Here is a 24,039-nt window from a genome sequence, read left to right as displayed (position 1 = left end):
TTTTTTTAAAAAACCCACACCCATACACACTTTTTCCTAAGGAGCCAAGGACGGTGACGTACACATTTCATACACTGCCAGCGATACAGACAGGTGGGTCTATGCTGGGCTCGAGGCCACCCTAGACTACCCAGCAAGTTCTAGATCAGTCAGAACTACAGCTGCACAGTGAGCCCTTGTCTGGGAAACCAAACAAAAATAGGATAAAAGGAGGAAACGACGGCCCTAGCCTTCACGACTTGGGAGCTGAGTCCAGTGCTCTGGGTGTGAACTTCCCTCATTGCTAAAGATACTGAATACTTTTTAAAACCATTTTTTTTTCTGAGAAAGTCTAGATCTACATAACTCTTTAAAGTAGGTTATTTTGGTTTTTCTGTATATCCTGGATATTAATTGTCTACCAGATAAGGTCTTATCTCACCCTGTGAGCTTATTTTTGGTTTCCTTTGCAGTACAGAAGCTTTGTGGTTTTATAAGATCCTATTCATAAATTGTTGGTCTTAATTCCTGAGCAAAGGGAGCCCTATCCAGAGAGTTCCCTACAGCTCTAACCTGGAGGATGTGGACTATGCTTTCTTCAGCCATCTCAAAGTTTCAGGTTTCGTACTGAGGTCTTGATCCATTTGGAGCTCATTTTTGTGCATGGGGATGGACATGGGTCTAATTTCATTCTTGTTCATGTGGGCGTCCAGTTTTCCAGTCCTTGTCTGCTGAAGATGCTGTCCTTTCTCTAGTGTGTATTTTTGGGACCTCTGTTTGATATTAGCTGGCTGTAGTCATGTGCACTCATGTTTGAGTCTGTTTTGTTCCATGGACGCACATCTGCTTTTGTGCCAGTACAAGACTATTTTCATTGCTCTATCTTTGTAATACAGCTCGAAATGTGGGATTTCTTCATACTTTTCATCTAGGATGATCTTAGTTGTGGGCTTGTCATATATATCTTTTATTATAATCATAATAAATCTTTTTATTATTAATATTTCATTACAAAGCCATTTGGGTGGTGGTGCAGGCCTTGATTCTGAGCACTTAGGAGTCAGGAAAGCAGATCGCTGAGTTTGGGGCCAGCCTGGTCTACAGTGAGTTCAAGGACAGCCAGGGCTACACAGAGAAAACCTGTCTCAAAATAACAACAGCAGCAATAACAAAAGGAAAAGTTTTATTACAAAAAAACTTATAAAAAACATCATACAGTGAAATTAACCAGACCCAAAGTTTATCCATCTCAATGAAAGCTGTGGAGCTTCACACTGGATTCCACTTTCACCATCAAATATTGTTTTATGCACTTAACCACACACACAAAAGAGGTAAAACTAGAAAGAAGAGTTAACTGTCTTCTTTCATGACTCAAGTGTTCGTCACCTACATCCAGTCCTTTCTTGGGTGAACTAATATGGCTATACTCGGCTTGCAGTGTTTTATTAGATTTTTGCATCTATGTCCATCAGAGATATTTGCCTATATCAGAGATATTGTTGTTGTTGCCTACATGGTTTTTGGCATTAAAAATGTTCCTTCTGGTTTTTTGTTTATTTTTTAGTATTGGCTGTAGGTCTGTGAAAATCTGGTGGAATTTTCCTGTGAATCTATCTGGGCCTGGGTTTTTTTTTTTTTTTTTTTACTGTTCCAATCTCCTTCCTTGTGACAGGTCTGCTTAGGAGGCACTGGTGGTATAATGTTATAGGTCTGTTTAGGTTGTCACTTTCTTAAACTTTGGTAGTTTGGATTACTCTAGAAATCCATCCATTCCTTTTTTAAATTAAAATTCATGAATGTTTTGCTTGCATGTGTGTGCACCACATGCGTGCCTTGTGCACTTCTTCTAGTTTCTAACTTAATGGAGACTAGGTTTTTAAAGTACTCCTCTACAGGACTGGATTTCATTGGTGCCATGATGGTTCCAGTTCAACTTGAATTCTATTCCTTTGAATCACGTCTTTATTTTTGTTTATTTTGATTTTGGTTAGCTGGATAGCTAGAATCTGCCAATGGCTTGTCAAAGAACCAGCTCTTAGATTCATTGATATTTTTTTTCTTCCAATTTCATTAATTTATGTTGTTTTTACTAGGTATTCCACTCTACTCAATTTAGACTTGTTCCTGTTTTTACAAATCATTGAATTACATCATTAAGTCATTTATTTGTGCTTTTTCTGATTTTTAATAAGGTAGTTAGTGCCTCATAGGTTGCCATTCTATGTATCCAGAGGTTTTGTTGTTTTTAGTTGTATTTGACTTCAGGATTAAAACATTTTTTCTTGATTCTTTTTTGACCCATTCACTATTTAGTAATGTGTTGTTCAATCTTCATGAATTTATATAATTACCAGGAATTTGTTTGCTATTGATTTGAAGCTTTATTGCATTGTGGCTTGATAAAATATATTAAAATTTTTCAATTTTCTGAACTTAAGATATGTTTTGTGTCAAATTATGTGATCTAGTTTATTATTTTCATTTTTTGAGACAGGGTTTTTCTGGGTATCCTTGGCTATCTTAGAACCCATTCTGTAGACCACTCTGATCTCAAACTCAAGATTTGCTTGCCCCTGTCTCCTGAGTGCTTGAATTAAAGGTATGGACTACCACCTCCTGGCCAATATGATCTATTTTGGGTATTTGGCCTGCTGTGTAGAATGTATATTCTTTAGTGTTTGGGTCAAACATTTTGTACATATTTGTTAGCTCCATTTGCTGTATGACATCACTTAAATCTGATATCTCTATTCTTTTTTGTTGTTGCTGTTCAGATGGCCTGTATTCTGGATAAAGTGGGGTACAGAAATCACCCACTAATACGGAACTGGAGTAATCTGTGTCTTTAAGTTCAGTGGCATGTTTCTTATGAAATTGGGTGTTCTAGAGCTTGGTGCATACAGAACTGTAATGTATTCATGGTCAATTGTTCTCTTGATTAAAACAAAGACTCCTTGTCCTTAATTCCACCATTTGGAAGGAAGAAGCAGGCAGATCTTTGTGAGTTCAAGGCCCACCTGGTTTATATAGCAGGCTAGGACTGAGTAGGAAGACACAGTCTCAAAAAAAAAAAAAAAAAAAAAAAAGGTAGTGAGTGACACCTGCTTCCTTCCTCTTTGCACTTGCTTGGGATACTTTTTTCTATCCTTGTGCTTTAAGGTGGCCCCGATCTTTAAATCTTTGTTCTCAATCCATTCAACAAACCAGTGTTTCTTGACTGGGGAGCTAAGGATATTATTAAAACCTTGTTCTGGTTAAAGGTGTGTGCTGGCTCCTGGTTCTGGTTTAAGGTGTGTGCTGGCTCCTGGTTCTGGTTTAAGGTGTGTGCTGGCTCCTGGTTTGCTCTTTGCATTCATCCTCTTTTGTGCTTCAGCAATTACAGCTTCACTTGTCTTCCTTGTCCTTTTTCCTCTCTTCAGTCTAAAGAATTGCTTTTGGTATCCTCTCTAGGACCAGTTTGGTGGGCATGAATTCTTTTGGCGTGTTTATACCACAGAGCATTTTCCTCTTTCCTTCAACTATGGCAGGAAGTTATGCTGGGTACAGTACTGTAAGTTGGTATCCATGGTCTTTTAGACCTTGAAGTACCCTGGTCCAGACTCTTCTGCCTTTTACAACTTCCACTGGGAATCAGCTGTTGTTTTGATGGGTTTCCTTTACATGTTCCCTGTTCCTAGTCTCTCTAGGACTTTTATTATTTTATTATATTGGATTTTGTCAAAGGTGTTTTCTGCATCTATTGAGATAATCATGTGATTTTAAAAAAATCCTTAAGTAGACACTATTTAACAAAAGTCCATGTATACGAACAGGAAATCTCCTAAGTTGTGGCCAGGGAGTTAAGAGACTATCAAAATGACATAGGTGAATGTTGTTGCCCTTAGCTGCCTCCCAGAACATGACGGTGAGAATGACTGCTAAAGATAACAGCAACTGTCTTCATATGTGATGACAAAGAAGAGATCATGAATTTGAAAAAAGGGCATGGGAGAACCTGGAGAAGGCAGGAGAGGTGGAAATGATGTGAGCACAGTCCTCTTGTATAGAATTCTCAGAAAAGCAAAAGAAACAAAGACACCAGTGATGGCATGAAGCCCTCAGGAAGCAGAGCAGAGTGAGTGTAAATGGTGCAGCCACCATCCAACAGCTTAGCCCCTCACAAGGAGGTTACTATACGCATCGGTGATGTACAGAAACAGTTGTCCACACACAAAAAAGCACAGATATTCACGGTAGCCCTAAGGTAGGAACAGACCAAACATCAATAACAAATCCATGGAGACAGGCCATGGTGGCGCCTTTAGTCCCGGGGCTTGGGAGGCAGAAGCAGGAGGATCTCTGAATTGGAGGCCAGCGTGATCTACAAAATGAGTTACCGGACAGTCAGGGTTCCAAAGAGAGACCATGTCTCAAATGAGAGGGTGGGTGTGGCAATGACAAAATATGACTCCATTCACTGTGATTTTGTGTGTGTGTGTGTTTACCTATGTGTGGGCAGATGTCTATGGGCATATGTGAATTTTCATATTATAGGCCAAAGGTTGTAGTTGAGTGTTTCCCTTCACTGTTCTCCACTCTATTTACAGAGGCGGAGTCTCTTGCTGAATCCAGAATGCACTGATTTTGGCTAGTCTCCTTACTGAGTTTGCCCCAGAGATCCTGTCTCCTCTCACCAAGGGCAGGATTACAAGCAGATTACCATAACCACTTGACTTTTATATGGACTCAGTCCTCATAATTACATGCAAGTGCTTTACCTGCTGAGCCACCTCCCTTGTCCTCTGCTGAGGTCCGTGTGTGTAAGAAGCAGGACTGAAGGACTGCTATCACAACATGGAAGAAACTTCAAAGGCAAAGAAGCTGGAACAGAAGGGCATACTCAGCCAGGAGCCATCGTACACGCCCTTAATCTCAATACTGAAGAGGCAGAGGCAGGAGGATCTCTGAGTTGGAGACCAGCCTGGTCTACACTGTGGGCTCTAAGACTGCCAGAGCTACATAAAGAGACCACATCTCAAAACAAAAACAAAAGCCGCAGACCCAATTACTCTAAATGCATAGGCATGGAAAGAGAAAGCGGGCTTCGAGGTGGTCAGGCAGTTTGTCTGAACACTAAAGTTCTGGAAGCCAGTGGAGTCACTTGTTATACACTGTGCATAACCTGGGTGACTACATGGTATGTGAGTTAGGGCTCAACACACCTGGTCCAGAGTGGTGCCAGGAGCTGGACATGTGTATTAAACAGCATATGCATGAAAGGGTGGATTGCTGAAGGCATCATAAAGTACATAGCACCACTAGGGACACACTTACTGCCCAAGGGCTGGCCAGATGGAGTGCCTGCCCCTATCCAACTCCAATGCAGGTACGTCATCCTGAAGGGATATTTTTTTCCCTCAGAGACATACTCTGCTTATGTAAGTTTGGCTGGCTTAGAATTTACAACTTAGACTAGCTTAGCTGTTTGTTTGTTTTAAAGACAGGGTTTCTCTGTGTAGCCCTGGCTGTCCTGGAACTCACTCTGTAGAACAGCCTGGCCTCAAACTCAGAGATCCACCTGCCTTGCCTTCTGAGTGCTGGGATTAAAGATGTGCCTACCATGCCTGGCAACTAGGTTAGCTTTGAACTTGTATTGATCTTCCTGCCCTGCCTGTTAAGTGTAAAAATTACAGGTGTGCGTCACCTCATCTGGCTTTTTGTTCTTGTTTCTCAAGCAGTCTTGCTCTGTTATCCATACTGGCCTAGGATTCAGGTCCTGTTTATGTCCAAGTGCTGGGATTACAGGTGAGGTACCACATGTGTGGTTAAAATGGTTGGGAATCAAACCCTGGCCTCACCACTAAACCATATCCCCTGGCCTCCTGGAGAGTATTTTAATGCATCACTACATTGTTACATACAGAAAAAACAAGCTCTGATTCTACTCAGACTTAAGTCTATTCTCCTTCCTATCCTAGTAAGCTAACGAACGGAGAAGAGCTGACGGCCAAAGGGGACCACAGCATATTCAGCACACCCACACCCTTTTACTTCAGCGCATAATTAAATTGGTTTGCAAACTTCTCGTGTTTCTTCTGGTCCATCTGGTTCATGGCAGCAACTACTCTCTGCACGGCTGCCCTATGGAGAGAGAGCACAGTAAGAAGTGACAGGACTTGACAGACTTGACAGGACTCTGGAGTCCTAGTTTGGCTTGCTGCTTCTGGACCTCATAAAGGTTTCCAGTGGAACTTCTGTAAGGTAGTGCTCAGACAGAGCAGGGGAACCCGGTCTGTTACCCACCACAGGTCTTGGCTATGTCTCCTTGCAACTGAAGGCAGTTGCAAGACCCCATGCTTGCTAATCCCAGGCTGCACTCTAGGATGAAGGCACAACTGAACATGGGTTGCAGGTCCAGAGGTAAGGGCCCCAGAAAGGGCTGTAGGAAAAAGCAGGAGGCCTATGTGGACCAGCCTCCACCCCACCCCAAGGCTGACCAAGGAGCTTACCGACTAGTACTATGATAAAGTATCTGGCTCCAGGAGTTCCTGACACCGTGCCTGTCTTCTCTGAGGTTACTCCAATAGACAGCATGGCACTAGCCCAGCATGGCACAGCAAAGCCAGCACTTGGCCTCTTAGGGCCATTTTGCTGTACCCAGCTCTACTTACAGAGAGGTGGCTGTAGACTCCTAGGAAGAGTGCTCAGGCACACAGCTGCAGCTCTGCTCCCCACCAGCTCTTGGTATGGCCTGTCCCTGCCCATCACCTTGACTAATACAGTCACCAGAAGTGCCTAGCAACTCAATGGCTCTCCCCCAACACATCCTAAAGCCTAAGGCCTTGGGCCAGTGAGTAGCTCTTACTTGGCAAAGACCTTCTTCTCAAGGCGGGCCCGGGCGGTGTTGGTGCGCTCTCGCAGATCCGTGAGGTTAGGGTGCTTCTTCTTTTTCCCTTTGCCTTTCTTGCTGGACCTGGATGAACCGAGGTCCACCCCTGTGGCTGCTTCCACGTCCTTCAGAAACTCAGGGTCCTGCCAATCTGAGCACAACTTGATGATTTCAAAAGATGTCTGGCACCAACCAGGAGTGACCCTTGTGGATTTCTTCTGGATGCAGGGCTGGAGCCTGCCTGCTGCATGCCCTGGTACCATAGTCTGAGAGGGTCTGTGCTGGGTGACATAGCTATCTTGGAATGAAATCCACTCAAAGACATCTCTTTCCTTATTCCCTTCTGTCACTTAGTCCCCTAGTATCCCAAGGGTCCCCTCAACTTGAACAAGCTGAAAGGATCCGGGCAGGCCTACCCCAACCGCCACTACTCCTGGCATTCCTGACCATTCAGGTAGGACAGTGGTCAAGGCTTTGGCAATGGAGTCAGAGTGTCTTCAGGCTACTTCCCTGCCACTCAGGCCAACCGTGGTGCTTTCAGACATATCTGGTACCTAACTGGCATGTGAAGCTAGGGTATCCAGTTGAGGTGCATGGTAGGCTACAGATGGGTTCTCTGATTCACAGCAAGGGTGAATTCTGGGCCTCCGAGTACAGAGCAGAAGCTGGGCACTGGCTGCTGTAGTCACAATGGTGGAAAGTGAGAGGGACTGAACAGCACCCAGCCCACTGAGCAGCCTCATCAGTCCCGGGCCAGCTCCCTGGTGTGATCACTGCTCATGTGCAGGGCTGGTGAGATTATTAGCCATGTAGATAAATACGAGGCCCTTCTGGGAGTCAGCGCCCAGGACTCCTGAGTTCCCTGCTCAGTCTGCTGGCTCACCTCCACAGGCTCCCCTAAGCCCCATTAGGATGACACCAGTCCAGCCTGGCTTGAGAAAGACAGTCTAATGAATCAGATAAAAGCAAAGTAAACCGAACTCTTTAGGCCGATGGGTGAGCCTAGCAGGCAGAGACCTGGCATTCTTTACTACAAGGGCATCCAAATGCTAAAGAGGTCCCATGGGCTGGGGCAGAGTGGACAGCATGCCTGGAAACAGAGTGGCCACAAAGCCAGACTGTAAGGGGCACGTCCACTGAGGGAGAAGCAAGCACACCAGACAGACAGATGGCGTGGCCTCTCCAAGCTGATTTTTTTGAAGTGAAGGAACTCAGGACTGCACGATTCAGATACAGGGACGATTAATCCAAGATTAAGGAAAACTGTCTAAACAGTTTATCTCCCAGTAATAAGAAGGCGTCACAGTTTAGGAACCTGGTGAATGGAGCAATTGTTTAAACACAACGAAAAAATGCTGGCATCCAGTGGAGATGGAATGAGCACCTCAGGAAAATGAAGGAGCAATTTAAAAGCCTTTGAAGAAAATCAATAGACGCTGGGGCTGTGCGGCCTTCCTGGGCGCTGAAGGGCCCTGGAGCACCGTGTGCATTGTCACTGAGGTTAGCACCAGGGAAAAGAAAATTGCCCCGTGTGCGAGGGAGGCGGGATCAATACTGCAGTTAGTAAAGAGATGCTATTTCACATCTGACTGGCCAGCACCAGGCTTGGCCCGTGGCCTGATACCTGTTTGTTAACAAGCCACCAAGGGCTGGAAAACTAGATACTCTTCAGGGTTGACACAAAAATAGGCACTTAATTTGCTCCTGAGTGTGAGCCACCAGGGAAGGTTTCTCCTGCAGATGAACAGGTCAGGCTCTCCCCACCGCTATACAACCCAGACTTGTCTCTGGGCACAAGATGAAACAAGTATTTGTGTCTTATAACCACAGGGCAAAGAGCTATGAAGGGACCTGCAGACATATCCCCTTATAGAAGGGCCTTCCAGGGACTGACTACAGCCCCTAAAATAGGTTTAGACACTAGACTGAGTTTGACCACCCATATAGGTGTGTGGGAGCAGGAGAGGGGCTGGAGCTGGTCGAGTCAGAGATGGCAGATGAAACCATCTAGAGTCTAGGCACAAGAACTAGAGTGGATGACTGTATCAGGAGAGAGATAGCCTGCTGCTCATCATCTGCTCAGGAAGCAGGAGTAAGAATCAGAACCTGGGGACTGTAGCTCAGTGGTCAAGTGCTCATCTACCATATGAAACTCTGGGTCCAGTCCCTTCATGCAGAGGTTGACAGGGTGGTATATGGAGTCAGAAGTATCTACTTCTTGTTGTGAGCCTTGAAGATAAATACCTCACCAGCCATGTGTACCCAACCTTGCCCAGGGAGCCTCCAACCTGCTACTCAAACAAACAGAATTTGTAACTTGGTGACCACAAGTTCCAGGGCTATGCCTGCTGCCCCTCTCCTGCTCCCACACACCTACCTGGATGTGCCTGCTGCCGCTGAAGCTGCTGCCTTTGTTCACGGGCTCTGTCTTCTGGGTTGAGAGGCTGCCCCTTGTCATCTCTGGGGATGATCTTCCCATGGAATGGGCACTATACAATAAGCACAGAGCAGCTGATGGCTAGGAGATCACACAAATAGCTCTAGGGGAGGGTGGTACAGCCAAGCCCTCTAATTGTGTGCCCTCCTCACAGAGGGGGAGATCTGGGGAGAGACAGCATCAGGAGTCTAAGAACTGGTCTGCTTATCCAAAGCAACTTCTCTCTATTCTGCTACTTCTGCATCATGTATGTACTGCCCCAACCTCAGGCCGCAGACCACACACGGCTCTAGCTGAAGAAAAGTACTCTGACTATTACAGATGGTCTCTCAGAAGTCAATGTCGGGCACTAGGACAAAGAACCCCACACATGATTCTCTGATGGCCAGTGGCTAAGCAATTATGACACTGCTTATAAACCTTCCACTACAGGGCTCCTCAGGGCTCACGAATATCCCTGGTCTAGAATGGAGGCAAAGAGGGCCAGCACTTCCCAGGCCCCTAGTCATGGCCCAGCCTCTCCTTGGGTAAGTATAACTTCATGTCCATAGCTTTGCCTATTGGCCTTACCTTCAGTCGATCCTGGCGCTCGCAGAGCCTGCCATTAGGCCTCAGGGCCCGGCACTTGTGCTGCACAGGCTCAAACGTCCCTGAAAAGGTAATGTGTCGGCTATGGAGCATCTCAGAAACATGGGCACTGTCCACCTCTTCCTCCACCTCGCTGGGTTTCCAGAAGCGGTGTTGAGAGTCAGATCTGCAAGGTGCACCAGAAACCCTCAAAGTAGCTCCTCTGGACTAGAAGAAGGGGGCTGGCCCAATCCCAATGCACCCCAATTACCCCTCAATCCTCGGGGAAGCACTGGTCTCTGGTGGCCTTGAGGACTTCCTAGACTAGAGAACATGATCAATACACTTGGGTTCAAATCCTCATGTTCATGAACCAGCCAAAGATGGTAGGTTTAACTACTAGCCTAGGGCTAGATTCCCCTTGCAAAGCAGGGCAGCAGCTCCAGGGCCTTGCAGCCATGGCTTTGCTTTTGCTCTGTGCCCACCTCCAAACCTTGTTTCTTTCTTTTTTCTTTTTTTTTTTTTTCCTGACAGTGCTAGGGATTGAACTTAGAGCCTCATGGATGTTAGGCAAGCACTATACCAGTGAGCTACGGACAAGTTAGTCCATCACCAAACCTTATGAAGGCCACTTTTCTCTGAATGCCACAGCGTGGCAAAGGCTCAACTTCTGATCCAACACACAGAGCATATTCTTTGGATATTCTCTGGGCTCTGCACATGGATGCCAGCTGCCTCAAGAGTGGCCCTCTGTGGATTGCTCAGAGATGATGGGGCACATGCAGACAGAAGAGTGATACGGCCCAAGATCCTGAGCAGTCTGGACTGTAGGTGGGTGAAACAGCCCTGACCAGGGAACACAGGCTGGCTATGATTTGAACTTGGGGAAGTTCCTCACAACTAGCCTAGCTGTACCAATATTTAACATCATGGAGCCTCAGGGCAAAGCCATGAACCAGGACTCTCGCATGGGGACCTGGCTCTCTTCCTTAGGCGTCTCAAGGTCCCAATTCCTGCCTTGTAAGCTTAGCATCCAGGCAGCCCAGCCTGAGGTTCACACATCATTAGCTTTACTGGTCTTAGATTCCCAGTGCTAGCTCTTCAGTACAGTGCCAACAAATGCAGCCTGGGCTTTTCTAGCCACCCGACTCCCTCCTCCTCGTAGGTAAGCTTTCGCCTGTACTCCTAGATGTGTCTTTCTCCCTCTATTTCCCACTAGCTATCTGCAGCCTGGTTTGTGCTGGGGTAGACCCACTCAGAAGGCTCTTGGGAAGAAGAATCCAGCTTCTGACCCAGTTAACCCTGGACCCATCTGCCTCCAGCATCTTGAGAGCCACACTTGTTAGGAGGATCTCAGAACTGAGTTTTAGCTATTCCTTCACACTGATTAATAGATAACCTTCATGGGGACCTCCTGAAGAAGCAATAGTAAGGCTCAAGTCTCAGCATCCTCAGGTTGTGCTCTGAGTCCTAGGAACCAGATACCATAGACTCACTTAAGAATCTTTCCAGCTGTTAGCTGCTCCTGGCCCCAGTAACACAGGTCCACTCCGAAGGGTACAATGGGTGCTCGGGCTCGCTCTGCTTGCTTCTGGGCTTCCTCTGGCCCAGGAAGTACCCTGAAAACAGATCAGTACATGTGGGCTACCCATTCCTTATGTGGCTACTTGCCTTTCCCTTCCACATCCCAGTGCAGTTCAGAAGCCTGGGATCAGCATTAATATACTACATTGGGCCTGAGCTGTCAGGTTGGCTGCTGATGTCCAGCAAACGACCTGGCCCTGCTGAATACTGGCTCTGATCTGTGATGTGAACCTGTTTAGAGGTCACCTGACATTTCCTTCAAGAATATGGTTTGGCTACGGGATCTCCAGAGGGCTGCTACAGGCCCAGCTAAGCACCATGCCCCACATTAGCAGGTGGGGTACTTGGCTAGGGCTACACACATTCCAGGATACCTCTCAAAGGAGGGTTCTTGGGCAACCTGTTCATACCAGCCAGTGCTTCTGACAGGTGGTGGCAGTACTAGGCTGTGGGCCCAGTGACATGGGACATCTAGAGTCACCTGGTAGAGGAGGGAGAGGGAGATGATAAGCAGTCCTGGAGCCGCAACATCTGGGCAGCTGCAGAGGTGGGGTCTGAGGCCTCCTCTTCTCTTCTCATCCTGGTCCTCTCCTGTAACTTACATACAGCTGTACCTTTCTCCAGAGTCTTCAGTGGGGCCTTTGGCTCCAGCCCTGAAATGACACATGTCCACTCTAACATCTCTCTATCACCCAGGGAAGACTGGGGAAGCACCATGTGGTCAGGCCTCAGATGCTTCCATGCATGACAGCACAAGAGATGCCTGTCATCCTGACCAGTCAGATACAGGCCACACTCTTATGTAGGGTACAGGGCAAAGAGCAACCCAGTCTCTGTGTGAAGTTGACACAATTCAGAAGAAACACGCACCACAGCAGTTCCTAACTTCTGCCCCAAACCTCAAAAGCCACAAGGATGGCTATAGCCAGGCCTCGGTCATGTGGCTGTAATATGTTTTCTGTGGCTGTAGGGCAGATGTCAAGCCCCTGACTAAAGGATGCCACCCTGAAATACCTGCCCTACCTCCTACCAGCTAGAGGAGGTTGTGATGTTGACACCAGGATTTCTATAGGATGTGGCAGATGACACCAATCTTAGCCCATTTTCATTCTCACATCCCAAAGGCAGAATCCTGCCACTTTGTTCCTGCCCACTCTTGGGTCTGGCTCCTAGCAGGTACATATAGGGCCAAGTCTGACCCTTGCTGGCCCCAGAGCATTGTCGGAACTGGGACTCCAGAGGCACCATCCACTTGTTACCTGACTTCTCACATTCAATGCAGGAGCAACCTCAGCTGGACACTAGCCGTGCCTGCCAGCAAGACCTGCACTGACACCAAAGCTCAGACTTCTGGGTACCCTGTCACCAAAGGCAGAGAAGATGATGCACCATTTCTGAGACTGGGCAGACTTCACAGCAGAGGTTGGGCAAGAAGGAAAAGTCACCTGGGGAAGACAGCACAGCACCATTCTGGCAGTCAGAAAGGAAAGGGGTATTGAAGACATCTTCTATCAAAGTCGAGGAGCAGGAGGGCTAGAAGGATGGCTCAGCACTTCAGAGCAATGGCTGTTCTTTCAGAAGACCCAGGTCCAGTTCCCAGCACCGCACGGCAGTTTACAACTACCCGATTCCATTCCCAGGGGACCTGCTGTCTTCTTCTGGCCTCCTCAGGCACTAGGCATGCACATGGTGACAAACATACAAGCTTGCAAAACACCCATCACATAAAAAAAAAAAAAAAAAAAAAAAAAAACTAGAGGTGAGGCCAGGAAATGCTGGAGAGGTTGCTTGCTGGGTGCCTGAAGGGCAGAGGAAGCAGTGGGAGTGCACATGAGCGAAACTGCACAGTGCGGTGATGTGAAAGGCAGACACACAGGTGCTGGCTGGGGTGCCTGTTTCTGGAATTCCAGAGGGAAAAAAATACAATTGGGATGTAGGAAACAGTTGAAGAAATGAGATAGTTTTCCTACATGCTAGAGAAGGTAAAGGGGCAACTGTGGTTCAAAGAGGAAGTTAGAGAACATTAACAATAACAAAGAAAAATGGCAGCCATACTTTCAGCCAAGCAGCAAGTTCGGGGCCTTAATAAGTCACCTAGAAGGGCACAGGGAAGGGCTGGGGTATAATGCTGTGGCAGAGCATGTACCCAGTATATGTAAGGCTGTGTCCCATCCTCAGCGCCACAGAAGAGAAAAAGGGAAAAAGAAAGTGTATAGGAAGATGAACCAAGCTTACAGCAGAATACCCAGCTGAGCTGCCATGCCCATCACGGGTCCAGGAGGGAGTCTTATGGACACTCTCCCTGCAGATTCTTTAAGAACATTCTTAGCATAGGTGATCTGTCAAGAAAAAGAAAATCCTACAGCTCTGAAAGGACGCTAGGAGCTCTAGACTCATCATGGGCTTGCTGTAGCAGAGGTTAGCCTGGCATGGCACAGAAGAAGCGACCAGCTGCTCTTTAGGGATTCCTGAGGCCCTGAAGGCAATGGGCCCAATCTGCTTTACTGCCTACTCTTCTATGTCAAGTTTTACTGCTCCTAGATACAGCCATTTATCTGTGCTACTTTCAGAGTGGAACTATGACAGACCTGATGCAGCCCAGACAGGCAAAATATTTCCTCTGTGTCCCTATATGGAAACACTTGTTGTCTCTGCTTTAGATCACCCTGTGCATAGGGAAGGGCCCCTGGCTCTTGGATTCTCATGGGTGGGGAACAGAGGACCTGGGCAGGGTCCACTCTGAGAGGGATGTGGAGTCACAGACAGCTAGCTACCTTCAGGCTCTGGAGCTCTGGGTCCCAAGGTTTGTATTGTGTATCACAAGATACCAGGCTGCCCCTTCTCTGGGCCAACTGTAAAAAACAGTGTCCCATGCTAGGCAGTGGTGGCTCATACCTCTAATCCTAGTAATCAGGCAGCAGAGGCAGGTAGATCTCTGTGAGTTCTAGGCTATCCTGGTCTACAGAGTAAGTTCCAGGACAGCCACAGACAGATACACAGAGAAACCCTGTCTTAAAAAAAAAAAAAAAACAAAGAGAACAAACAAACAACAATCAACAACAAAAACCAGTGTCCCAGGTTTTGGTGGCAAACACATGCCTCCCCGTGTTTCTCAGCATGTCACTGGCAATGTGGAAGCCAGCAGTTAGCCGAGCCCTGCATACATGCATACCCAGCAGGGAGGCGAGGCTGGTAAGTGAACAATGTGACATTTAGATAGATACAATCGCAGCCAAAAGATCAATATGAGAATTCCTAAGAGTTACAAGAATGAAATATATTTTTCATTGATTTGTTGTTTTAAACCATTAAGAAGATGGGTAAGCGTGTTAGAGCAAGGCAAACACTCAGGGCCTGAACACACCACTGTTTTCACACTGTCGTAGAAAATCAATCTCACTGACATATTTTCAAAGTTAAAACCCAAAAAGCAGAGCACATTCCTCAGGCTGGAGGGTGCGTGACCCTGAAAGAATGAGACATTACCCTGCTGACCACCATGCCCCTGCTGCCTTGCAGGGCCTGACTCCAGTAGTCCCTTGGCCAAAATGTACTCCCAAAGTTGCTTTTAGAAAGAGTCATAAAAATGTCCAAAGCTCCTTTTTTTGTTTAAATTGGCCAAGTGGCACCTATTTGCCTGAAGCACTAAAGCAGACAGTGCGGGCGAGATGGATCGATAGGAGGAAATGGAGAGGCTGGGGCTCCACACAAAGTTAGGCTGCCGCGCGCTGACATTATTGATTTTACCTAGTTCAGCTGGCCTTGTAATTAAAATGTAAATTTGAGAAAGAGATTATGTCCTGACAGAAATGGTAGGATTAAGGGGAAGATAAAAGCCCCTCAGTGAAAATTCAGAGAAAGAAATGAGAAAGAAAAAAGAGCCTGATTTCCTCAGCCGTGTGGATTTAGACTGAATCTAACACTTGAGATTCGCCTGTGTTTAATTGGAAAAACAGTGATGGACTATAAACTAGTATTATGAACTGAGCTCTCTGCACACTGTCTGTCTGTCCGGACCCTCCAGCCTAGGCTACTGTTCTCCAGGGAGCCTCCATTTAGTATAATGATGAGGGATTCCCACTTCTATCCATGCCACAGGTCTTGCCCATGGGCCAGTGCCCTTCTTGCCCTACCCCTCCTGTGAATGCTCCAGTAATTCTAGGTATGTCATATGTCCCTGGCCTCAAGGGCTCACCAACCCCTCCTGGGTTCCTGTGGCCCTCAGCCTAATGGTGGCACCATCAGCCAGATTGTGTGCACTTAATGTGGGTGCTGCAGGTCTACCCGTATACTCTGCCAACCCTCCCAGACTGTCATGTTCTCCACTTGATGTCATTGTGAAATACAAAGCAACATCTGGCTCGGACCACATCGGCCATCATTGCTTTCTAGGCTTCAAACAGATGCCTAGAGCCTTTCCAAGAACGGGGTAATTACAGACAATGAAGCAAGCCACCAGAGTCTCTGTCTTTCTGTTAGGCTGGGCTGAAGGAAGCCCCTTAGCAGCTTTGTAGGCACTTCCAGGTGTACGCGGAAGGCTCTGAAGAAAAGACAGTTACACACAGGCTGATGGGCACTGGGTGCTGGAGTTCTGGACAACATAGATATTGCTTCTGTGTGAGAAATCACCCCACACTCAATAGTGGAACCTGCAGTATTCTATTGAAAACCATGGATTAGTCTACATTAGGAACAGGTAGCAGGACAGCACAACTCTGTTGTGGGGCCTGAGCCAGGCTGGGATGATCATGAGTAAATGTGGGTTGTAACTCCCAAACCAGAACAACTTGTGACTTCTCTGTGTAGCCTCACAGCAGGCTGTTCATGGCTGTGTCCCAGCAAGTGGCAGTGGGAGATGCTTCAAAGCCTCTTTTGCTGGACTCAAATGGCCAACAGTCAGAAGCCATCTAGATACAGGCAGACACGGGGCTATCTCTGATCAGGAGGACTAAAGGATTTGCTCTAGCCCTGTCTATTTGCACTGGTGGCTGGAAAGGGAACACTATGTGTTGCTATCTTCCAGAGTGACATTAAGTAAACATCTGGGAACAGGAGCTGCTGTCCTCATTGGCACCATCACTGGCCATTCCCAAGCCACAGGCCAAAGACATCCTCTTTTGGGATGAAAGGAAATCTGTTTTGTTCTTTGAGGATAAACCTTGGCCCTGCTACATATGACCTGGAGCCACTCAAATCCTGTGTACAGTCAGACTTACTGAATCTGCTGGAAGGATATGGAACATCAGAACAGGATGCAGAGGCCCAAGCTAAAAAATTCTGGTACAACCATGACCCCTGAGTCAGTGCTGGCTCCCAGGATCTCCTGAAGACTCCAAGAGCCAGAGCCAGTCCTACAGCTTAAGGATGAAGTGTGGCTTCCAAGGAGGACAGAGGACATCATGGCATCTAAGAACTCAGGTACATAGGTGGGTGGTAACCATACTGTCTGGACCCTGAGAGTATCCCTGCCCTCACTGTCCACAGTTCCAGACTGGTGGCCTCAGAGACAGCCACAGCCACACCAGCATCTTGCTAGACAAGGATCTCATCCAGGCGAGAGTAAAACAAACAGGAGGCAAAAACCATTCTGGGCACAGGAGGATGGCCATGTTGTCCATTATACCTGAAGCACTTCCTGGTGTTGGCCATGACATATATCCTACCAGGTGGGAGACAATAAACTCCACCTCAGGTAGAGACTAGTGCTTGGAGAAGCATGTGAGTAGAGGTTTGGAAGGTCATGGGATTTGCAGGCTGAGGAACCGAGGAGAGCACTGTGAGACTGAGGCCTGGAGAAACTGTAATGGTAAACACAACTCAGCAAGGCAGGCTTGCCCACAAGCAGCAGGTGAGGCAAGCAAGCATAAGAGGACAGCTCTACTAGGCAGGGAGCTCTTCATGGGGCATCAGAATATTGGGACTTCTGCAGAGTAGGCCAGACCAGGCCACTGTGCTCAGCCAAGGAGTCACCAGTAGCCCTTGAGTGTGGGAGGTTCCTCCTGACCATCACACACTCACTGATTCCCAAGCACCCGGCCTGCCCAGGAGATGGCACTAGGCAAAGGGCTGAGGGGTGAGGGGTGAGTCTGCCTAGGCTAATTTGGCTTGACACTCCTAATGGGTCATGGCTTTACACACAAGTCATCTAATCATCTAAATTCTCTTAACAAATTCAAATTCCACCCCATAAATACCAGTTCAAACCCACTGTGTACACTCCACAGAAGCCAGACAACTTGATTTTACTTGCTTCTTCTTGGCATAAGTGGTTCCGTAACCTGAGGCTGTGACCTGGCCCCGGGATCCCCTTTAAGTCTACACCTGCTCTCTGGAGGGCACAGGTCTAGGGTACAGAGTGTGGCTTAGAGCTATCTTGGGAAAGAGGAAGCTCCTCGATGGGAAATGTCTGTATGTCACAGTAGTGCTCTATGTGTGATAAGCTGCTTCTTGCCATGGGGTCCAGACATTCCTGAGTCAGAGGCCATGTCTGTGACCTCGAAGACACGAAGCAGGGATGCTTTGGTCATGATATCTGCCTCCCCTCCACCCTGGTGTAGGCCCTATGTGGGCAAAGGCATCCCCATCAGACTTCATCCCTGACCCACAGCCAGAGCATCAAATGGCCCAGAAGACCCTATGTGATATCCCGCCATGTTCTGGCCACAGGGGGACTTAGGGCACAAAACAAAAACTCCACAACTTAAATACAAGCAACAGTTACTGACACAACAGCTGTACAAGGGAAGTTCACAGCTAAATTTCTTGGGTCAATGTCACAACCTAGAGGCATTGTCCAGAGTGGGAACCTGTCTCTCCAGTACCCTTGATGCCCAATCCTACCCCCTGTGGACTCACAGCTCACCATATTCAGCTCGTAGATGGTCAGGGATTCGAGGCTCATAACCCTCTTTCTCTGGGACCTCCACAAAGTCCTGATCCTCATCCTCACTGTCCTCCAGTGCTTCTGTCTGTGGAAACAATCCCAAATACAAGTAAGTCACCAGCTCTACCCAACAGCAGCTGTCCATGGCTGAGGACAGGTGTCACTTCTTATAGGGCTGTCTCTCCAGCTTAGGACTTCAACAACAGATGTTGATAGTCTTTAATTACAATGTCTCTAAGGCTGTTCTTATTCTTAAATCACAGTGCCTTGGCTTGGCTCCCACCTGGAGCTATTCCCTAATTACCACCAACCCTCTTGTGCCTGCTGAAGTGGGCATCACCAAGGACCTGCACAGCTGCCTCATCCCCATTAAGCAGGCAGCAGAGCGTGAGTTAATGGTGCTGCCATCTTACCTACAGCTCTTCCATGCCCAAGCAAGCCACCAAGTTCACAGGTCATAACATTTGCTATGCCTCAGACCCACTGCCCCTCCAGTCTCACTGCAGAAATGTCCTCTGATAAGTTTCCTCCCACCCTACTTCCCACTGACCTATTTTTCCAGAATCTTCCACACCCAGGATATGAAGACAGAAACCCAACCTATCATATGAGGGACAGGCTCAGCTCACCAAGGCAAGGAAGTCCACACCCTTAGGGATGTGATACCCCTTAAACTGTGGTGGTCCCTTGAATTTTGGTGCCCCTGATAAGTTTCAATGCTCTTGCAGCTTCCAAAGCTGGGCATGGTGGTACACACCTTTAATCTCAGTGGGTGTCTGTGTATAAAATAAAGGGGAAGGTATAAGGGCTGAGATAAAGAGAAGATTCTACTATAACAGCAATCCACATAACCCTGGTTGACCAGCAGGAGCATTGTACTGAGTATCCATCAATGTCTTAGAGTGGACTGGGCTGTCTGGAGGCAGAGGCAGGTGAGAAGGCCAGCTCGGTGTATGTAGCAAGTTCCTGGATAGTTTCATAACAGAGATAATAGAGAGACCCTGTGTCAAAGAGCAGATGGATAGAGAGATCGATAGATAGATCAACTGATAGATAGACAGACAGACAGACAGAGGCGGCTTCAGGGCAGAATTGAGACAAGGATGGTCCCTGTCAAGGGAATGCTAACTTATGGGACCTTCATAGGATTATAAGAAAAACTCTGAAAAACTTAAACAGTACATTTTAAAACCATTCCCAACAGCAACTTTGAATTACAGATGTTCCCTCATGCTCCTGACTTTCCTGAAGGGAGAAAGGCCATCTAAGGAGTAGCTTCTAGTCACAGGGCAGGCACTACTGTGCATCGGAAGCCACGCCAGGCAGATGACAGTCACCATGGAGGAGGGACTACAGTGCATCACCTACTTATGCCCCAGCTCAGCATGCTGCCCGCCCAGGTAGAGCCGGGCTCCTTCCTGGGGCTGCAGGAAGCATCAGCAGCCACATCTGGCCATGCCTGCTGGCCCCATGCCCCAGCCTGGGAGACTGCTGCCCAGAGAGAGCATAATCAGATGCAAATGCACTTTGTTTTGGTGCAGCCCACAGTCGTGCATCTGGGAAGCACAGGAGACATTAATCATCGGAAACTGTAATTTTTGTTATCAGTCTAACACTGATCAAAAGGGAAGCCTGTCTCCACCGCTGACCTGTGAAACGTCCCAATTATACTCTTTGGAAATGACAGGGGCACTTAACTCCCGAGCTGAGCAAATGACGACGATCAATCACGTTTGAATAACAATGAGCCGCGGACCTGAAAATTATTTTTGTATAGAATCTACCCAGGAATTTATGAAAGGTGGAAAGCAGCCCAAGGTTTTAGGGCATTACGGGCTCAGCTAGTGCAGTGCGTATCAAACACTAAACAGAATTTATGTGTTTTAATTTTCTAAAAGGTAGATGTGGGCTGGGTGCTACAATGCATAGCATATAGTGCCAGGTTTTAAATATGGGGGTCATTTTCATAAAATATTATGCTTATTGCCCACACCCTTGAATTCTGCTGGGGACTTTTTTATCAAAATTTTATTCCCTAAAAAATACTCGCCGGGCGGTGGTGGCGCACGCCTTTACTCCCAGCACTTGGGAGGCAGAGGCAGGCAGATTTTGAGTTCGAGGCCAGCCTGGTCTACAAAGTGAGTTCCAGGACAGCCTGGGCTACACAGAGAAACCCTGTCTCAAAAAAAAAAAAAAAAAACAAAAAACAAAAAACAAAAACAACAACAACAAAAACTCAACTGCTAACTATTATAATTTTATCTTCTTCCTTCCCAACTACAGTCATTTATTTTTAGATTAAATTTGAGGCACCAGGTTCTCCCTTGTTCTTAAATTAGCACTGATAAAGGCCTCTGGCTGCTTTCCCACCACATGTGTTTGCCCCCAAAAAGACCCAGGCACTCTCTGGAGCCACAGAGAGAGCCACCAGCCATTCCTATACTTTACTTAGCAACTATTTGGAGATGGAGTACTCCAATTGCAACAACTACAATTTAGAGATGTCACTGTTAATACTTAAGTGAAACTAAAGTGAAATTTTAATTCACACTTGGTAAATACTAGTATTGCAAATTCTTGGTGCTGAAGTTACCAAGGACAGCTGACAGATGAGCCATACCTGAAGGATGGAAAATTACTCTGCTGTGGGAAAGTTCTGAGCCCTAGCTGTCGGGACACTCCTTTGACCTGCTCAGGAGCTTGACCAGGAATATTGTCACAAAAGACAGTCCCTGGAAAGGTAACGCAGTGCACAGAGGAGAAGGCTTTCCTGGAGTGATCTTGAATCACAGTTGACTAGTCTCCACTCACTCACTTTGGACTTTAAATAATTAAGAGGTCGTGACCACTGTGGTAGAACCTGCTTTTAAGGTCACAGGGGAAGTTAGACAGATGCCAGCATCCAGAGGTGGTCTGCATATAGTGCCTAGATGCCAGAGTCCTGGGAAAGAGCTCACACCTGCTAAAAAGGCATCAGGATTAGTGATGAGGCCAGACTTTTGAAAGGTTCTCAGGAAGCGTTTGCTTTTATCCCAGGTGAGGGTCAAGTTTTCTACTGTGATGAAACAACACAAAATGAACTGTGTGAGACCAGGCAGGAGGAGCAACCCTTAATGAGCCCTGCACAGGGGACCACACACCAGCACAGGCTGCCTTTCTCACTCAGACCTCTTCTGATGGGTGAAATCCTTGGGTGCCTTCGAGGGATATGGCAGGTGGTCAGAAACCCTTCCAGCCAATCAGAAGACTTCTCCTAAGCTGGCCCTCAAGTGGGAGCAACAGACCCACTCCTACAGAGGGCCAACTCATCCACCCACAAAACAGAAACAAGCTTTCGCCCACCGCTGTTGTGTGGTAAGGGTACTGCTGGTTTTATACAAATTGATTCTCACCCACAGTTAAAAGGATTTAGAAAAATGAGTCGTCATGATCATAATTAAACAAGCAATAAAACGGCTAAAATATACAACGCAATCAGTTTACAGGAGTGGGGTGGTGAGTGCTAATTATTTGCGAAGGGATGGGAAGAGTGTCTCCACGTCTAGAAACCCATGGCCGCCGAGCTCACAGCCTACAGATACAGCTGGAACCATTAAATAAATTTTGTGCGATCTAATTAACTTGGTGCGCAATCTCAATTACTTTTCACCCAAGAAATCACTTTTGTTCAGTTTTATGTGTGTCTATTTCCCTTTTAAAAAAAAAATGATGTAAGGCCTCGTCAGACAAGTGAGTTCCAAACTGCATTTGTCTTTCAGCGGCTTGATGGCTATGCATTTAAAAACCCATTCTATCTTATAAACTAAAAATTAAACGTGCTCAGCTGTGATGGCCGTCATTGCATCTGCTATTTATATGCTAATGCCCTCCCTGGAAGGGCGTGCAAATTGCCCGGCCAGGCCAATATCTCATGTGCATCTCGGCTGCCAGGGACGCACCTTCAGAGGACAGAGGGCGTTGTGGTGCTGACCACGTGATAACACAGAACAGGCACCTGGTGGCCAGAAGGGCCAGCACTGAGTCAAACCTGCCCAGATGCAAGCAGGGCACCAGAGCATACACTCAAGTCCAAAAAACTAGGCTGGAGCAAAACATCATTTTCTGGAATGACCATCTCTCAACGTGTAAAGACCATACTCACAAGAAAGATTTCACAACAAACAGCATTGCAGGACACACAGGGGCAGGCATTTCTCCTCCTCCTCCTCTCTCTCCTAATCTCCTCCTAGAACAGTCCACAAAAACCTACCCTTGAGAATTCAGTTTGACGAAGAACCCCACTGTCAGAGAACTTCCTAGAAGTGGGGCCCAAGGGTTGAGGTTAGCCTACTACATAGTATGAGGCAAGAAACCTGGACACATATGCCTAGAAGTCCATTTCCGGAGCAAGGCTAAGGCTAGAATTCTCAGCTAGATCCAAACAAAAAGTTAGCAAGACAGCTAGGGAGTCAGATGCTGTCAATCAAACTGAGGGCTGGTAGCCTAGGTGGCCACCGGCAAGGTGCTCTGGGTTTTCTAATGTAACTAGCCTGTTCTGGGGACCATATATACATGCTCTCAATGACAAGGCTGTGTGAATGATCAGAGGCAGGGAGAGTTATCATGAATGAGGTTATGTGAACTCCACACTTTAACATCCAATGAAATGTGAAAGCACTAAGCATTCTTCCTAGGAGTTTGCAGAGAAGGCCAACCACACAAGAGAGAAGAATATCCTCTCTTGTTTGGGCCTACAACTAACAGCTTCCTTCTAGGATTAGAGCAGGTCCCTCTCTGTGCCTTGGTTCCCACCTCAGGTGAGAGCAGGTGGCTAGCCTCTGGAAACATGAGGCCATGCTATGCTGTGTGGCCTGCCTCAAAGATACTGGGCCATGTTCATCAGGCATCCTCTCCATCTAGGGCTTCAGGAGGGGCCAGGACTCATACATCCTTGGACTGGTTTCTCAACTGTAAAATGGAGGAAATAATCTAATAGGGGTACTCCTAGAGTAAAGAGGTAACATGTGAGAAGGTGTTGAGAGCTAGCTCATTCCGGAAAGACAAATGATTGGGCTGGACACTGGAGCCAGGGAAACCAAGACTAGATTCATACAGTGGAGGGTGGGAGGGTATAGGCTGGTCCAGAGGCTGCTGAGCTGTTTTCTGCCATCCTTGTGAGCTGATCTCATAAGAACTTGTGTTCAAACCCCTCCCAACTCTCTGCTGTTGGGCGTGCTTGGCCTTCAGTGTGATGGAGGGAGCATAGCCCTGAGGAGGAGGCTGTTTACGGGCCCTGCTGCTGCACAAGGTCCCGCAGGCTGATTTAGTTTCCCTGCTTTCCCCGAGTGTGCCTGACGGTTCAACATTTCATTCCCTGGGTTTTCTGCTTCTGTCCTTTTCACCTACAAGAAGCAAATCCTGCAGAGCCCAGGGAGCCTTCTTAACTTAGCCTTCCTGCAGGGGAGGATCTGGGCCTGGGGAGCTCCCAGTGTAGCACCCATAAGCCTGGGAGTGAGACTGATCTGAAAGGCAGGCTGGCGAGCACCCAACCCAGAAAACAAGCAACGCTGCACAGCGTGCACCAAACAGACGGATTCCCACTGCTGCAAGAGAGCGAAGATGAGACCATGGATCCATCAGGGTGGCTGCCACATGGCCCACGAGACTGACTTGCACAAAGATGCATTTATAATCACATGAACAAGTAGACCAACAGTCCAGGAAGGAAGACCAGCTGCT

At 47.3% G+C, this 24,039-nt stretch overlaps 1 protein-coding gene across 9 annotated transcripts in view; it reads right to left on the bottom strand.

The window, feature by feature from the left end:
- The window catches only part of Uvssa (UV stimulated scaffold protein A), a 42,377-nt gene continuing 18,338 nt past the window's right edge, over nt 1–24,039 (bottom strand). For 2 of the 9 annotated variants that reach the window (XM_006504109.2, XM_006504108.4), the window contains exons 8-14: nt 18,301–18,406; nt 11,920–12,091; nt 11,351–11,473; nt 9,858–10,041; nt 9,228–9,339; nt 6,827–7,001; nt 1–6,102 (exon numbers count right to left, since the gene is read on the bottom strand). In XM_006504109.2, the coding sequence (XP_006504172.1) occupies nt 6,009–6,102; nt 6,827–7,001; nt 9,228–9,339; nt 9,858–10,041; nt 11,351–11,473; nt 11,920–12,091; nt 18,301–18,406 (966 nt within the window). In that variant the 3' untranslated portion in view covers nt 1–6,008. Of the gene's footprint in view, nt 6,103–6,826; nt 7,002–9,227; nt 9,340–9,857; nt 10,042–11,350; nt 12,092–18,293; nt 18,407–24,039 lie in introns of those variants that run through there. The other 7 variants (NM_001081101.2, NM_027674.1, NR_153107.1 and 4 more) reach the window with 6 other exon arrangements.

The sequence above is a fragment of the Mus musculus genome, chromosome 5 (assembly GCF_000001635.26).
Source record: "Mus musculus strain C57BL/6J chromosome 5, GRCm38.p6 C57BL/6J".
NCBI lineage: Eukaryota > Metazoa > Chordata > Mammalia > Rodentia > Muridae > Mus > Mus musculus.
Note: the sequence above shows the minus strand (reverse complement) of the source record. Positions and strands in the feature narration are given on the sequence as shown.